The following is a 16,310-nucleotide window of genomic DNA, read 5'->3' on the forward strand; positions in this document are numbered from 1 at the left end:
CTGGGGAACACTGCAGATAATGGGGGGAGGTCCACCAGGCTCCTCAACACAGCACAGCCACTGCCAGACAGGACAGTCACTTCAGGAGGCCACTCTGTTGAAGGACAAGAAGGAGCTGCGGCTTTAAAAGGCAAGAATGGGACAGGAATCAGGGGACAAGACAGGGGCAGGGGAGACCTGGGGGTCAGTTAGAGAAAGGAAAGGAAGGAAGAGAAGGTGGAGCCAGGGTGGCAGGGGCGTGGCTGCTACGGAGGAAAATGAGCTTCTCACCCCCACCTCGTGTCCTGTTGAGGCCCTAATTGTTGCCCCAGGTGTTCATATTTAGTGGCCATCTTTGTGAGCACAGGTCTGGGAGAAGCAACTGGTCTTCGTGCAGGCAGCGATCTGCTTCAGGCTCTGTGGGTGAGGAGAGAGCAGGAGCGGAAGCAGCAGGAGCGGAAGGCCGCGTCCCCAAGGGGCCTCATAGCTCCACTCTAGGAACAGCCGTCCCCTGTGGACTCTCATGCAGGCTCTCTGGAAAGCCAGTTCTTCAATTTCCTGTACAGAAAGGGAGAGTGTAGAGGATGTGGAGGGGTTACGCCCTAGAGATTCAAAAAACTCACTTAATAGTCCTGCAGGATCTATCCCACCACGACTAGCTATCAGCAAAAGCTGAGGTCCAGAGGGGTGAGGTGGCTTCCTCCTGCTCACACAGCTAGTCCTCGGGACAGGGCCTGAGTCAGCTGCCTCTAGGGCTCCCATTCTGTGCCCTCTCTGCCCAGTCCAGTGCCCTCCTGTCCTCCTGCTGGAGACCCCGTCACCCCCCAGTCTTCACAGACACGCTCCTTCCTCACAGGGAACACCCTCCTGGCTGGTTTACACAGAAACTGCCTGTCACAGGACAAGAAAAAGAAAGAAATGGAGACACAAGCGTGGCCGGAGTTTGTTGACTAAAAGCCTGTCTGAAAAGCATGAGCTGAACCACTAGGTTCAGATAGAGATTCTGCCTCAAAGGAATAATGTGGAAAGCCCGGATGTCCTCCCATGCCCCTGTGCATGAATGCACCTCTCTCTCTCTCTCTCTCTCTCTCTCTCTCTCTCTCTCTCTCTCTCTCTCTCTCTCTCTCTCTCTCCCCCCAACTGGGCTCCTACCTGTCTACTCAATGCTAGCACCACTATATCCCTTGGGTCTCAGTGCTTCTCAGTTTGGAATATAAATCAGTAAGGTATTCTGTAGAGGGAGTATAAATACTAGCTGTCTTGTGAACCTGTGCCCAGCTTGTCCCCCACAATCTGACAGCCAGCCCCATGCACACATGCTGAGCTTGGTACAATATAGCAGAAGGCGCCATTTTAGCTGATCCTGTGACCAGCCATAGCAAACGGTGCCTCAACCATGGGATGCGTCTGGCCTCTGCCTCACCTGCAGAGGGGGAACTTCCTGCCTTGTTTCGGACTTGTTTTCTCTCTTCTTTTCCCATACTTGAGATATAACTTCATCTAAGGACAGAAGTGCCAGACAGAATGCGCAGGCAGGGAGCTGGTCTCTCGCTCCCCGAGGGCCCTTCCAGATAGCATAGCCCTGAACAGAGAAGGACTACAAGTGACCACTGTCCTATCACAAAATAACTAGGCCCTTTGTTCTTCCAGAAGCCCGTGTCCAGAAATAGCCTTGGGACTTTTCAACAAGAAATACAAAAACATGCAATCTCTCTTAGTTTAGTTAGGTGGCATCAGCTGACCTTGAACCCAAGTAACACCACTCTTCCCATCCCAGGTGTCCTCACAGGAAACAAGCCCAGAACTCCATACTTCAACCCCACCAAGCTGTGCTTCCTTCCTTGGGGTGTCGATAAGGCCTGGCCTGAGGGCAATGTGACTCAACACTTCTCTCTTGAACCCCTTTCTCTTCTCAAACCCCAAAACTCAACAAGGAGGAAGCGCCCTAGGGAATGGAGGGACCACAGATAAAAGGAGACTGAGACCTGAAAAGATTCCATGAATCAGAGCTGCCCGTTCCCCTGGACTCTCCCTATAAGTGAAGATGAACTGGGGACAGGTCCTTGCAGATGTAGTCTCTGGGGACAGGTCCTTGCAGATGTAGTCTCCAGCTCCTTATGTCACACTCTGACTCTTATCTACCCAGAAATGAAACCAGTCCTGCCATATGCTCTGACAGTCATAATATTCTGCCAAGCATATGGGGCAACACACACATATACACACACAAGTACAATGTATATGTATATGTGTGTATACTCATGAACTTCAAATTACTTTTAGTATATATTCAGAAAAGGAAGTAGTATGTCATACAGTAATTTTTTTTTTTTTTTAGAAACTAATTACTAACAGTCTAATTTCCACAGTAGCTGTAGCAGTTTATATTCCTAGGGACAAAGCAAAAGCCTTCCAGTCACTCCACATAATCAGCAAGTCTACCATCTTGACCATGGCTCATTTGATGTGTGTGTGTGAGACATATCTTCAACGTAGTTTCATTTTATGTTTCTCCAATGATTAGTGTTGAGCAACTTTTATGTGCTTATTGGCAATTGTACATCTCCTCTAGAAAAATGTCTATTCTCTCTAGAAAAATGTCTATTCGCCGGGCGGTGGTGGCGCACGCCTTTAATCCCAGCACTCGGGAGGCAGAGCCAGGCGGATCTCTGTGAGTTCGAGGCCAGCCTGGGCTACCAAGTGAGTTCCAGGAAAGGCGCAAAGCTACACAGAGAAACCCTGTCTCGAAAAACCAAAAAAAAAAAAAAAAGAAAAATGTCTATTCAAATCTTGTACCCAGGTTTGAGGTATTTGGTCTTTGTTGCATTAACTTGCATGTACAGGTATATTCAATAGAACACAGCCAAACCGATTCAATATGTGGTTTGACATTCAGCAGAGGTATTAAAAACGATCCAGGGAAGGATGGGGAGATGTCTCAGTCTACAAAGTACCTGTATGCCATGCAAGTACAAGGGCATGACTTCAGTCCTTTGCACAGGTCAAGCCAAGTGCTGCTGTGATGAACTTATCATCCCCAGGCTGGAGAGATGGAGACTCTCTGGACTTACTCTGTAGACAGCTTACCCAAACCAGTGAGTGCCAGGCTCCGTGAGAGATCATGTCCCAACAGGTAAGGAAGAGGGATCATGAGGAAGATACCTGATATCAATCTCTGACCTCCACATACAGGTGCTCCTGCACATACACACACACACACACACACACACACACACACACACACACACACACACACGGCCAGGAACCATTGATCATCATGGAAAGTATTTTCTAACTTCTGTCTTCCTAACTTTTATACACTTCCATTAACTTATATTTTTTCTGATGTTGTTGTATCTGTGTTTAAGTTAGTGTTAAATAAAGGCTGGCTTCTTAAAGGTTTTTGATGTTACCAGATTAATCAATACTTCTCTTCAACGAATAAAGGAAATAATCTCTTACCTTACAAGCTTTACCTTTTAATTAATCACTTATTTCACAGTGACCTCACATCCTGCCTGAGAGTGCTCATTTCTTAACTGCTGTAGTTGCAGCAGCTGGAACTTGGCATAAGGACAGTGCCCTGCACGACTGTCCTCCAACCTGTTCCTAGTTACAGGTAGATCCCTGCAGGGCTGTCCTCCAACCTGTTCCTAGTTACAGGTAGGTCCCTGCAGGGCTGTCCTCCAACCTGTTCCTAGTTACAGGTAGATCCCTGCAGGGCTGTCCTCCAACCTGTTCCTAGTTACAGGTAGATCCCTGCAGGGCTGTCCTCCAACCTGTTCCTAGTTACAGGTAGATCCCTGCAGGGCTGTCCTCCAACCTGTTCCTAGTCACAGGTAGGTCGAAGGAAGTGCTTGACAAAGGCCAGAATCCAGGATCTGGCTACCACTGAGGATCCTGCTCATTGGGTGCTTCTTCAGTGAATCCAGCTCCTTTGTGGGCGACCCGACAGCACCTCTGGTCATACACTGCTGCTCTGGGGCTCAGGAAAGGAGACCCGCCCACCTCCAGTTGCTCAAGGCCAATTGCAGTCTCTTAAGTGCTTAGGTGTGAGAGGGCTCTGGGTCGGACTACAACACCTCCACATGGAAAATCTTCCGTACCTCATTCTATGCCTTCTCAGGAACCATGGTTATTTCTAGAGCTCTTCCTTGAAACACTGGTACAAGAATCTCTGAAAGCAAATCTTCACAATTTCCTGAACTTCAACCATGTGCCAGATACTGTCCGACATATCAACAAGGCCAGGCTCCTCCCTCAATGAGCTGATGATTGAATTTGTTGAAGATCCCACAACACAATCACCAACAGTAGGGTTATTTATAGCAAAACATCTTGGAGAGAGAGATGACTTCCAGGTGAGGCCTGACATTGAACATGGAGCTTGCTCCCTGTCTGCCCACCAATCCGCCCGGCACCTCAATGATGCAAGACTCAGGGGTGCACATGGCCAACGGAGGTACTGCACACTGAAGGATAATGAATGAGGGGCCCCTATAAGAATCCCAGGTGTGTGGTGGTATTGTGTTCCCCAAAATATTGTGAACCCTAATAAACTTATCTGGGGTCAGAGAACAGAAAAGCCACTAGATATTTAGGGTAGGCAGTGATAGCACATGCCTTTAATCCTAGCATTCCAGAGGCAGAAATCCATGTGTTCAAGGATACAGCCAAGCATGGTGACTCATGCCTTTAATCCCAAGGAGTGGTGGTAGAAAGCAGAAAGGTATATAAGGCGTGAGGACCAGGAACTACAAGCATTTGGCTGGTTAAACTTTTAGGTTTTGAGCAGCAGTTCAGCTGAGAACCATTCGGATATGAGGACACAGAGGCTTCCAGTCTGAGGAAACAAGATCAGCTGAGAAGTTGGCAGGTGAGGTTAGCTGTGGCTTGTTCTGTCTCTCTGATCTTCCAGTGTTCACCCCAGTACTTGGCTCTGGGTTTGTTTTATTAATAAAGACTCTTTAAGATTCCTGCTACACAGGTGAACATCTCTCTCTTTTTAAAAAGATTTATTTATATATGTATGTGTGTCTGCTTGCCTAAGTTCATGTGAACCAAGTGTATGCAAGAGTCTAGGCAGGCAGCAGGCAGCATCAGATTCCCTGGAGCTGGGGTTACAGGTCATCGTGAGCCACTGTGTGGGTGGTGGGAACCCAATCTAGGCCCTATGCAAGAACAGGAAGTGCTCTTAACAGATTAGCCTTATTTCCCACCCCTGTGCAAGATCTTACATCCTGCCTGACTGAGAGCCCGCCATCCGCCATGTTCCCAACTGTCCTTATGAATAACAGAACAAAGACTGCACATCAATGCAGTCACTCCTGTGAATTCTAGGAAATAAGACAGGACACAAAGCAAGTATGCCTCACACTTTACTAGAGATCAAACAAGGTTGGGCCATCCCAGTCTGGAGACCGAACCTGCATACCAGGCAGGATGGATCTTTGGACAACCGTGGAGAGTAAAGCCACCATCGGAGCTGCTCAGAGTACAGTGAGGGTCGTCTGATAAAAAACATGACAATAAGATGTTTGCCAAGGATGGGGATTTGAAATTTAGAGGCTTGAGTGAGAAGAGGCTGTGTGAAACGGGAGACAAGCATTCTTGTAGAGGGGAAGGTAATGAAAACACAGAGAAGGAAACAGAAGGACTGATGCAGAGAAGTTACTGGAAGCTAGCTGCAGCCCAGTCAGTGTCCAGGGTGCCAGGGGCATGACAGGTCTCCCTACCAGGACCAGCAGTGCGGGGTCCTACTTGTTACCCCACGTGGCCAGTTTTAAGTACATAGGCCTTGGGAGGAAGCGGCTGCTCTTCATATAGGCAGAGATCTTCTTCAGGCCCTGTAGCAGGAAGGAGAAAGAAGGACGTCAGGTGGGCAAACTCACTCTAGGAACATCCAAGAGACTTTAAAGGCCAGATCTAGAAAATCCACCCAACCACCCTGCAAAACCAGTCCCACCACCACCATTCAGCAGGGATGCTGAGGTGCCCAGAGGTTAAGAGACTTCCTCATTCTCCCATGGCTAAGAGGCTCAGCCCAGCTCTCTGGCTGCCACTCTGCTCTCTGTGCACTTCCCTCCTGCCTCCCATAGGGGGCACTGTCACTCCTGGCTGCCCTATGAGGAAAAGAAGCAAGGAGCCAGAAAACCAACAGGGCTGAGAACTTGCCTGGGGCTCAGAAGAGAGCCCAGGTCCCGCCCAGAGATTCAGCAAACCCTGAATGTGAGTGGAGAGGGCCAGGGGGATGCAAAGCAGGGACAGGCAAGCTCCAGCTGTCCCCCTGAAGCTGAGGCCTCTCCACTGGAGCCCTGAGCACTCTGCCTGAGCCCCAACCAACCTCATCATCTCTAGCTCTGAGGCCGTGGAGTGTGTCCCAGGACACCTCAGCAAAAGTGCGCAGATCATTTCTAAAGACCAACAGAGAGCCAGGGCTACCCCAACAAGCCACACCCATCTGTGCTCAGAACAAGGGCTCTGTCCTCCACAATCACCCATTCCTCAGCCAGGCCACATCCTGCACACTCCCAAGGCCACGCCACGTGGACCAGAACCAGAGCTGGTGAGAACTAACTGAAAAACAAGTGCATCCCTGCATGGAGAGTGGAGGAGAAGGAGAAACGCTGCCAGGCTGAGGTCTGTGGCTGCACTAACGGCTCCAATACATCTCTGCCCTGCCTACCGCTTCCAGCTGCACTCAGCCCAGGATGGAGGGACATTATCGCATGTCCTGCTGGGCCTGACCCTGTGCCACACACAGGGGAAAATTCCAAAGAATCTGAATAAAAATAAAAGTATGACTTCATCTCACAGAGGAACGTGAGATATGAAAGAGGAAAGGAGGCAAGAGCAACCCATCAGGCTGGAGAGATGGCTCAGGGGTTAAGAGCACTGGTTGGTCTTCCAGAGGACCCAAGTTCAATTCCTAGCAACTACATGGTGGCTCTCAACTATCTGTAATGAGATCTGGTTCCCTCTTCTGGCCTGAAGGCATACGTGCAGGCAGAGTACTGTGTGAATAATAAACAAATCTTAAAAAAAAAAAAAAAAAAAAAAAAAAAAAAGCACACCCACCCACCGGCCAACAGAACTCCAGATAAAATCATCCGTGGGAACAGCCAGGATCACAATGCTTCCCTAGTCAGGAACAAGAACTGACTACATCATTCTACAGATCAGATCAGATATGACCATTGAGGATGTCTTGGTGCTGCACACCAGTCTGCCTTGGTCTCAGCCTAATGGCTGCAGGAACAAACACATTCTTCACATGTTCTGCATACCACAGGTCCTGGGCAGGAAACCCAGGATGTACAAAGGCCTGACTTTCCTTTTTGCACAAATCAGAGACAGACACTGAAAGCTGACTTTAGAAGCCAAAGGCAGTCAGGAGCCCAGAACAGCCTCTGCTGGCACCAGGACCTTGAGCAAGCAGCTTGCCCTCCACAGTCTCAGATTCCTTATCAGTCCAGTGGGACATCTAATTCTATCCAGGTGGCCAGCTGTTGCAATGATAAATGGACTCCACAGATCTAAGCGGCTGATCACAGGTCCTGGCAGAAAGCCAGTGCTCAATAGATCCTTGTTATTCTTCTTTTAACCCTCAGAATAGGGAAGCATCCTGGAAAGGGGGCAGGGAAGGACAACCAAGAGCAAGGAGGACCAGGGCATCACCTCAAAGCGGGCCAAGAAGTCCTTCAGGTTTGGGAAGGCATCCAGGCACTTGGGCTCAAATATACGGTGCTGGTCAAGGACATCATAGACAAGGAAATCCACATAGGTGATCTGCAGGAAGCAGGGTCAGTGAGATGGGATCTGGTCATCTGGGAAGAAAGGCAAATTCCCCTCCTCACCAGCTACCCTCTTGACCTTGTCCCCTGCAAACCATGGCTGCTTCCCCAGGAACTCAGAGTAGAGCTTCAGGTGATCTGGGAGGCCCTTCAGGAACTCTGGCTTCTGTTTCTCCTGAGGTAAAAAAACAGCTGTCATAACCCTCATACAGTCCCTGAGGGAGAAAGTATGGCCTCTCGGGGCTGGGCAAAGGAGTAGGCACTTTCCTAATCCTGGACCTATACCATTTAATGCCTCACTGTTTTAGTGGTTAGAATCCTGTCTGCTAGCAGGCTTCATCTCTCAGGGGTGACTAGAAGTTATGCGGGAACGCCACACTGTCCCGTCTGTTATGACTGACATCTAATCTAGGACTTCCTGGGTAGCTGGTAGCTTCTTGATTCAGAGGTCCAGTAGAAGCAGAAAAGCAATGTATTTAACAATTTCAAGAGAAGAGGAGAGTTCTAAGAGATGGTACAAGGACAAATACACAAACAGTATCTGAGTAGGGCGAATACAGTTGAACAGTATTGTATGCTGAAAGGACAGTGGTCCTCCAGCTCATCATAAGCTGCCTTTCAGCAAGAGGCCCTGCTTTTTGCTGCTCCTGAGGACTCAGCTCTGGGGAAACTGTTGGGTACATTTCTGAACACCATGACTTCGTCCCATCTGGGTTTCATCTGTGAACTCCAGGAGTGGTAGCTGGTGTGTGAAGTAGACAAGGTGGTACACGGCAGTGGTCAAGGTCAAAGTCGAAGAGAATTGAACATATGAATTTACTATATAGGAAATGAATTCTCAACCATTGGTGTCACAACACCTCAAAACTTCTTGGAATTGATTCATGGTGTTTATTGACAAAATGAGGCTGGGTTGGGAGCTCAACCTGTTGGTAGGATAGGAAAGCTTGGCAGTTCAGGATGGGTGGGTCCAAACCCCAAAGAGGACACGTGTGGGTATGAACACAAGCCCTTAACTCCTGCAAACCCAGGCTATGCCATGCAGTAGGGACTCACAAAGTCAGGACTGTAGCAGAGCATGCCCATCTGGATGCGGCTGTCCATAGCCTGGTTCTCCAAAATGTCCATACGAACCCTCTCCTCTTCTGTCTCCCCACCTGCAGCACGGACAGCACAGACTCACCCTCAGCATCCCACCCCAGCCAAGCCCAGGGCGATGGCCACCGTGCCCCTTCCTGTAGCCGGCTCCACTCACACAGGTTGTGTTTGCGGGCAAGGTAGCGCAGGATGGCGTTGCTCTGGGTGATCTTGTGTGACCCATCAATTAAGTAGGGCAGCTGGATGGACAAGCAAGGATAGTCAGATGTGATGTGGGGTCTGTTCATTGCTTCCCTAGGTCGGGACAGACATGAAGCCTGGCACTCCATGGGCCTGGCATGGTGAGCCCTCTATGGAGCTCACACTGCACACTGAAAGGAGGAGCTGGGACCCAGCCCATCAGAGACACTGTGCAGCCACCAGGAGTGGGAGCAGGAGAGCAGAAGCTCTGATCCCAACCCCCTCAGCCAGGCAAGGAGATGAGGTGAGGACACCATGCCTTCCCCAAACCTCCCCTTCCCTGCACCTACATTGGGAAAGTCCAGGCCCAGCTTGAATTTGTCATTCAGCCACTGGCTTCGGTCATAATCGGGAGCTGTAGACAAGACGATGTGAAGAGAGATCACCCGAGTCTAAGCCTCCTTCCCCAGAACCCTCCCAAAGAGTCGAGGGCAGGACTGACTCCTTGTAAAGGGAATATGCAGTTTGACCCAGTAAATCTTTCACCCCAAAGCTGAGTATTTGAATAGTGCCTTAGTGGCTGTGGGCCTTGCATGAATAAGGAGTACTGGGAGAACCTCCCCCAGTTACAGGAAAAGGGCCAGCATACCACCAGCAAGATTCTGTATGAAAAACAAAGCTGCACCAGCAGGAGGTTTCTGGAAGGGGTAAGCTCTGGGTTCATCTGGAGGAGAGCTGAGAAACAGGGAGCCAGGCAGAAGCCCCTGGGCATCGATGGGCAGAGTTGGGGAAGAGTCTGACCAGAAGAATGTCATTACCATCCCCCATGGAGTATCTCTTCTCTTGGTAGTCTGTCTCCGTGTATTCCAGGAGCAGGCGGATGGCGTGACCCAGCTGTGAGAGATGGCCGGTAACAAGGCACGGTTAGCGAGATCCTGAATTGACCTCACCTCCTCTAGGAAGGCCTCCCCGCCTTTTACTAAAAAGAGAGGTGGAGGAGAGGAAGGGAGGCAAGGAGAGAGGAGGGCCTGGGCAGGGTGGTTCTGAGAAAGACAGGTAAAGGGCTCAAGAAAACCCTGATGGGAATCTTCGTTGGTGTTCTGACCCTGGGCTCTTCCCACCTACCGGCCCAGCCTTTCACTTACTCCACGGATATCCCAGTAACCCAGAGTCACGGACATGATTTCTATTCCAGCCTTGGAGACTGTGCAGTCAGGCCAAGGTCAGAAAAGACTCCACTTTCTGAGAGCAGCGCACAGTGTGAAGAATCCAAGAGCAGTTCCAGAGCGGCTCTGCCCCGCCCCTGCAGGAGCCAACCACCGAGCCTTAAAGCCCAACCCACCATGACTGAGGGGAGTAAAAGCCAATCCAAGCCCGGGGGCCAATATCCGGAGGCGGGGCTGAGTTTTCAAATACCAAAGGCAGGCCTGCTCCCGTCTGCCACCTGCTGGATCCTCAGGAAGTTGGCGGTATCCCTGGAGACAGTCCTGTTCTGCCCCTCTCCTTTTCTTGTAGATGGGTTTTCACACCTGGACTGTGGGAATCTGTCCTTCAGGGAGGCTCAGATCTCAACGTATGCATGAAAAGGCATTCTCTCAACCTGAGAGTCTATTCTTGTACCCGTCACTGGAAGAAAGGACCCTGCCAACCTAACAAACTGCAGGCTTTATGGTCCGCACAACCTGCAGGTGCAGGAGCCGTGAAATGGAAACTGCCCGGGAAAGGGTCAAACAGAAGAGTGTTTGTCTCTTCGGGGGGGATTTGAAGGCTGCCTTCCTACTGTTGTGACAGACACCATGACCAAGGCAATTGTGGTGGTTTGAAAGGAAAATGACCCCCAGAAGGAGTGGCACTATTCGGAGGGGTGGCCTTCTTAGAGGATGTGTGTGTGTCGCTGTGGGGGCAGGCTTTGAGGTCTCTTTTCTCAAACTTCACTCAGTCGACTTCCTGTTGCCTCTGAGTCAAGTCAAGATGTAAGGCCTGTCAGCCAGCATCACGTCTCCTTGCACACCATCATGCTCCCTGCCATGATGATCATGGGCTGAACCTCTGAAGTTGTAAGCAAGCCGTCCCCACAACTAAATGTTTCCTTTATGAGAGTTGCTGTGGGCATGGTGTCTGTTCACAGCAATGAAAACCCCAACTAAGACAGCAACTTACAGAAGAGACATTTAATGAGGGCTTTCAGTTTCAGAGGGAGAGTCCATGATCATCATGGTGAGGAGCATGGCAGAGATAACCAGACAGGCAGGCATGGTGCCGGAGCAGTAGCTGAGAGCTCACATCTGATTCACAAGCAGGAGGCAGAGAGAGAAAGAGAGAGAGAGAGAGACAGAGAGAGAGAGAGAGAGAGAGAGAGAGAGAGAGAGAGAGAGAGAGAGAAAGAGAGAGAGACAGAGACAGAGAGAGACAGAGAGAGAGGGGAGAGAGAGAGAGAGAGAAGAGAGAGAGAGAGAGAAGAGAGAGAGAGAGAGAGAGAGAGAGAGAGAGAGAGAGAGAGAGAGAGAGAGAACACTAACTAGGAAGGGCATGAACTTTTGAAATCTCAAAGCAGACCCCCAGTGACACACCTCCCCCAGCAAGGCCACACCTCCTAATCCTTCCCAAACAGTTTCACTAAGTGGGGACCGGGCACTCAAACATATGAGCCTATAGGGGGCATTCTCATTCAGATCACCACCAGGACCCAGCCCTTTGGCCATCAAGCTAGTAATTAATAAATTAATGAGTACTTTGGCCATATTTGTGAGCTAGATCCAAGAATCAGATACAGAGCGCTTGTGAAATTGAAAGGTTCCCACCACCATGGACAGAATCCTGAACTCAACAGCACAGTGGCCAGGAGGGACCAGATACCTCTTCTGATCCTAAGGGACAACAGGATTCTGCCCAGAGAGGACCTTGAAGGACTCTGCAGAGGACCCAAGCACCTAAGAGTCAAACTCTCAGCTGTCCAGCTCATTGGTTTCAGCCCCGGCCCAGGCTCCTGAATCATGTGTGTTTGGTTACAAGAAGGTGGCTCAAATGATTTCTAGTCACTGTGGCACGTGTGGTTAAAACTCAAAGACAAAATCCTACCAATGTCACCTGAGAACCAAGGCTCCCTCTCTCAGGCTCTTAGCATCAGTGATAGACGAATTTTAAAAATAGACTCCAGGTGGCAGGAGGGATGGCTCACTTGGTAAGTGTTTTCCAGACCAACTCTAGGATCTCAGTGCTAACCCATGTGGGAAAGTTTGTCATGGTGGCAGGCACTTAGAAAGCCCAGTGCTGGAGACACAGGTGCAGCAGGATTCCAGTTGCCAGTCTAGCTGGTTCAGCAGACTCAGGATCTGTGAGAGAGCAGTCTCCAAAACTTCATGCAAAGGGGCGCCAGAGGTCAACCTTTAACCTCCACATACACATGTTCACATGCGTATACAAGGAGCACATGTATACACCTGGGGGCTCAGGGTTGGTCCTGAAGTCAAAACTTAGCTCAGTGGGGAGGCAGAGGAACGAGTAAATGCTTGGCCATTTCCATGAAGTTGGGGAGTACCTGAGGCTGAGAGGGAAGAGAGAGAGAGAGTCCTTTGGCGGCCTATGGGCTGGCTATTAGAAAACTCAGTGATGGATCTGAACAGGCAACAGGTGAGCATGGGTGAAGTCAAGGATTCCATGTCTGGACTTCATCCTGAACCACTTCTTCTCAATGAGTGAGCCTGTTAATTCCAGGGGTACAGAGATTATCTGAGCCAACTGGAACAAAGCTGTGGCACAGGCCATAGGCAGAAGTAGAGAGTTCTAGACACCGGCTCTACTCTCTGGGAGCTGAAGGTCCACTCTGGGGAGAATCCACTCTGTTCTGACATTGATAATAATCGTGTTCGTTCATTGCAGTAGGGTGTTAGGAGCGATCCTGGGGGCAGCCTGTGGAGTGAACTGGATTGTAAGTAGTTTCAACAAGTTCAGAGGAGACACAGGCTCTGTGTGATGATCAAAACCCTTCCTGGCCCTGTCTAGCAGGGGGCATGAGATGACGTGGAAAGTCTGGGCTATCTTAAAAATGTCCACAAGTAGCCCACACAATGACTGACGCTCAGTATTTCCCCTCTGGTAAATTCAAGAGATGGCCTCTGACCCTCTCCCCCCACACCCGCAACTTGCAGCTAGCTCCTCTCACATAGGCTGACATCATTCTAGGGTGATTCTGTGCCTGATTATGGCACGGTACACCTCACCAATGAGATGTGATTGGTCTTGACTGCTGCCCCTCCACCACATTTCCATGTTGGGAACGTCTCCCTTGGCCTGTTATCTTCTCTCTCTCTCTCTCTCTCTCTCTCTCTCTCTCTCTCTCTCTCTCTCTCTCTCTCTCTCCCACAATTGAGAGAGCATGTAGGCAGGGAGTTAGTCTTCCTGTCCCTGGTAAAGAGCCCCTCCAGGTAGCAGGGCCCTCTATGGAGGACTGCAGGCAAGACAGGACCGCTGTCCTATCATGTACTAACTAGGCCCTTTGTTCTTCCAGAAGCACTTGTTCAGAAATGTCCTTGGGACTCTCAAGCACTTGTTTATGCCAGAAATAAAGAAAACACCCTGTATCTTAGTCTAGTTAGGTGTTATCAGGGGACCTTGGACCCAGTTCCTTGAGATGCAGCCCTTCCTCGTTACTCCCCTCGCCAGGGATCTCTTGGGAACAGGCTCTGCTCTCCCTCCTAGAGGGGCCTGGAGCTTCCCTCTTGAGACCCTTACTGTGTTGTGCTGCCTGCCTGACAGCGGTTAACAAAACTCTGGCCTACTGTCAACTTGACTCGGTGCCCCCTTCTCCTCTTGAACCTGAAAACCTCACAGGGAGAAAGTTACCCTAAAGAAAGAGGCTGAGACCCTGAAAGATTCCACCGAGTGGAGATGCCCCATCTCCTGGACTCTCCCCAGGAGATGAACTGCTTTCTAGACTGCTATCTCTTTGAGCTGACTCCTAGTCCACTGACACCATGGAAACGGGGAAAACCAGGCAAAGAAGTCTAACAAACAGTGACGGCAGACTGACCCGGCCAACTCCCATGCAGTTGCTTTTTCTTTTCTGGTTTGTTTTTTGAAGAATGCCTGCCCCCCACCCCCCCCATTCTAGAGAGCAAGAGGCCCACCGAATGGACGGAGGCGCCCTGGAGTCTAGCCACAGCAAATCATGTTTAGTTGCCTGTGTCTACAGTATTGGTCCTGTGCTGCTCCCAGCTGAGACCCTCCAGGGGGTATTTTTATCCCTTCTAACTGTGAACACAATGTGCAGAGACCTTGTCATTTGCAGTGGACTTCTTTATTGTATACTTAGGATAGAAGAATGAAGTTACTCTCGATTCTTTCTTTAATAACCACACTTAAAATCTGGCTTTCTAGCAGCTCGCCTTTTTAATGGGCACATCTGAATTTGGGGGTGGGGACAGTGTGACCACCTATTCTTTGTTTGCTTTCCCATGCATTTGTCATATTTACTGTGGTAATACTGAGAGCCCTTGGTAGCAAAAGACCATGGGAGTATACAGCAGGTGACAACTAGAGTTCAGAAGGTCAACCTATCAGAACTAAGGGGTTCTGTTCAGTTATGGAATTACTGCCTTTTGAATGAGCTGGCTGTCTCTTGTTGTAAACCTCTTGTGCAATAACAGCTATGATTCTCCCCATTTGCCCTGCATCTCCAGGGTATGTCCACATGTAATCTCATGATCGCATCTCAACCTTATGGGCACAACTTCTCCTGTACATTTGGGGCAATGGGACAACTGTCCCCAGCTGTCTTTATTCTTCATTTACACATATCTGGTCAGGGCCATTCCCCAGTCAAAAGGATTTTAGCTAAGATATCTTTTTATCCTAGGACAAATGCAGACAGAAAAACATTAGCTCATCTCACCCACAGACAGAGAAAATAACCATTAGCAATTAAGTCCTCAACTCCTTACCCTCACTCCGGGTTATTTACATAAAATTCTATTTTAAGAGATTTACTGCTCACATTCCTGAAATGATGTTTTAGTCATTTGCTGGTTACTGAGTGAAGGTAGTTATTTCCTGCTGTGGGACGGTCTGTATGTCAAATTGTTCTGATTGGTCAATAAATAAAACACTGATTGACCAGTGGCCAGGCAGGAAGTAGGTGGGACAAGGAGAGAGGAGAATTCTGGGAAGCGGAAGGCTGAGGAAAGACACTGCCAGCTCCCGCCATGACCAGCAGCATGTGAAGACGCCAGTAAGCCACCAGCCACGTGGCAAGGTATAGATTTATGGAAATGGATTAATGTAAGATATAAGAACAGTTAGCAAGAAGCCTGCCACGGCCATACAGTTTGTAAGCAATATAAGTCTCTGTGTTTACTTGGTTGGGTCTGAGCAGCTGTGGGACTGGCGGGTGACAAAGATTTGTCCTGACTGTGGGCAAGGCAGAAAAACTCTAGCTACAATTTCCCATTGACCTGAGGAGATTTCTGGCAAGGCCAGGTGCCAGATAGGTGCCAAGCTTCTTGTGCAAATTAAGTTTTAAACTTCCTTAGCAATTACTCTTAGTGAATGTGCTTTTACTAACCAAATGCTACATGCTAAGAACTAGGTTGCCTAGCAACCGAGCATAAGTCCCTCCCCACCTTCCAGAAAGTGGCTGCAACTGGGATGAGCAGGAAAAAACAAAACAAAACAAAACAGTTAAAGGCAGTTTTGCTTTTCTAGTGACTTTTATAGACCTCTAACATTCTACCTAGCCACTTCTAGATTATACTTTGAGCACATAAATTCCCTAACTGATCTCAGCTTTTAGTTGACCCCACCAGAGAACTCCCCTTTAGTCATTCCCCGCCAAAGAGTTACTGTTTGGGTATATATACTGGTTCCCTCGGAGCAGAAGGAGAATTGATTGAGAAGAACAAGATGAGGCCGGAGATGGAAAGAACTAGGTAGAATGATGAGAGAAGAGCAGGAGACTGAGAGGAGCTAAGTGTGAGAACAGAAAAACTGTGCAGATAGACTGAATTTAGAAGGATAAAGTGAATGGACTGAAGAACTCAGTGTGCTTAGATTCATTGGATATCCCTCAGACCAGAATCCTCAGCTGGTTGTTAGGTTCTTCCACGGACCCCGGGAGCAAACAACAAAGGCTGGACCTTATATCGTTTTGGGTAATGTAAATTCTATAAGATCACATTCCCGCTGTGTCAGCTCAGTATTGTCACGGGCACTGTGCTGGCAGCTGCCACCACTCATCTCTGCGGCCCTTTTCCTTCTGTGAAGTTG

The 16,310-nt window shown here is 49.3% G+C and overlaps 1 protein-coding gene across 2 annotated transcripts; it reads right to left on the reverse strand.

Annotated features, from left to right (window-relative positions):
* Window positions 1-5,341: 5,341 nt before the first annotated feature.
* LOC143266814 (glutathione S-transferase Mu 6) lies at window positions 5,342-10,356 on the reverse strand. 2 transcript variants are annotated; one of them, XM_076574811.1, is made up of 8 exons: window positions 10,196-10,356; window positions 9,869-9,944; window positions 9,401-9,465; window positions 9,028-9,109; window positions 8,829-8,929; window positions 7,852-7,947; window positions 7,657-7,767; window positions 5,342-5,825 (listed from the first exon to the last, which is right to left on the reverse strand). In XM_076574811.1, exons 1-8 carry the CDS (start codon window positions 10,229-10,231, stop codon window positions 5,736-5,738), a joined length of 657 nt encoding a protein of 218 aa, XP_076430926.1. In that variant the 5' UTR covers window positions 10,232-10,356; the 3' UTR covers window positions 5,342-5,735. The 2 variants fall into 2 exon arrangements, with proteins under 2 accessions (XP_076430926.1, XP_076430925.1); XM_076574810.1 differs by having other exon boundaries at window positions 9,700-9,944; window positions 10,196-10,303.
* Window positions 10,357-16,310: the final 5,954 nt, after the last annotated feature.

Source organism: Peromyscus maniculatus, chromosome 6 (assembly GCF_049852395.1).
Source record: "Peromyscus maniculatus bairdii isolate BWxNUB_F1_BW_parent chromosome 6, HU_Pman_BW_mat_3.1, whole genome shotgun sequence".
Taxonomy (NCBI): Eukaryota; Metazoa; Chordata; class Mammalia; order Rodentia; family Cricetidae; genus Peromyscus; species Peromyscus maniculatus.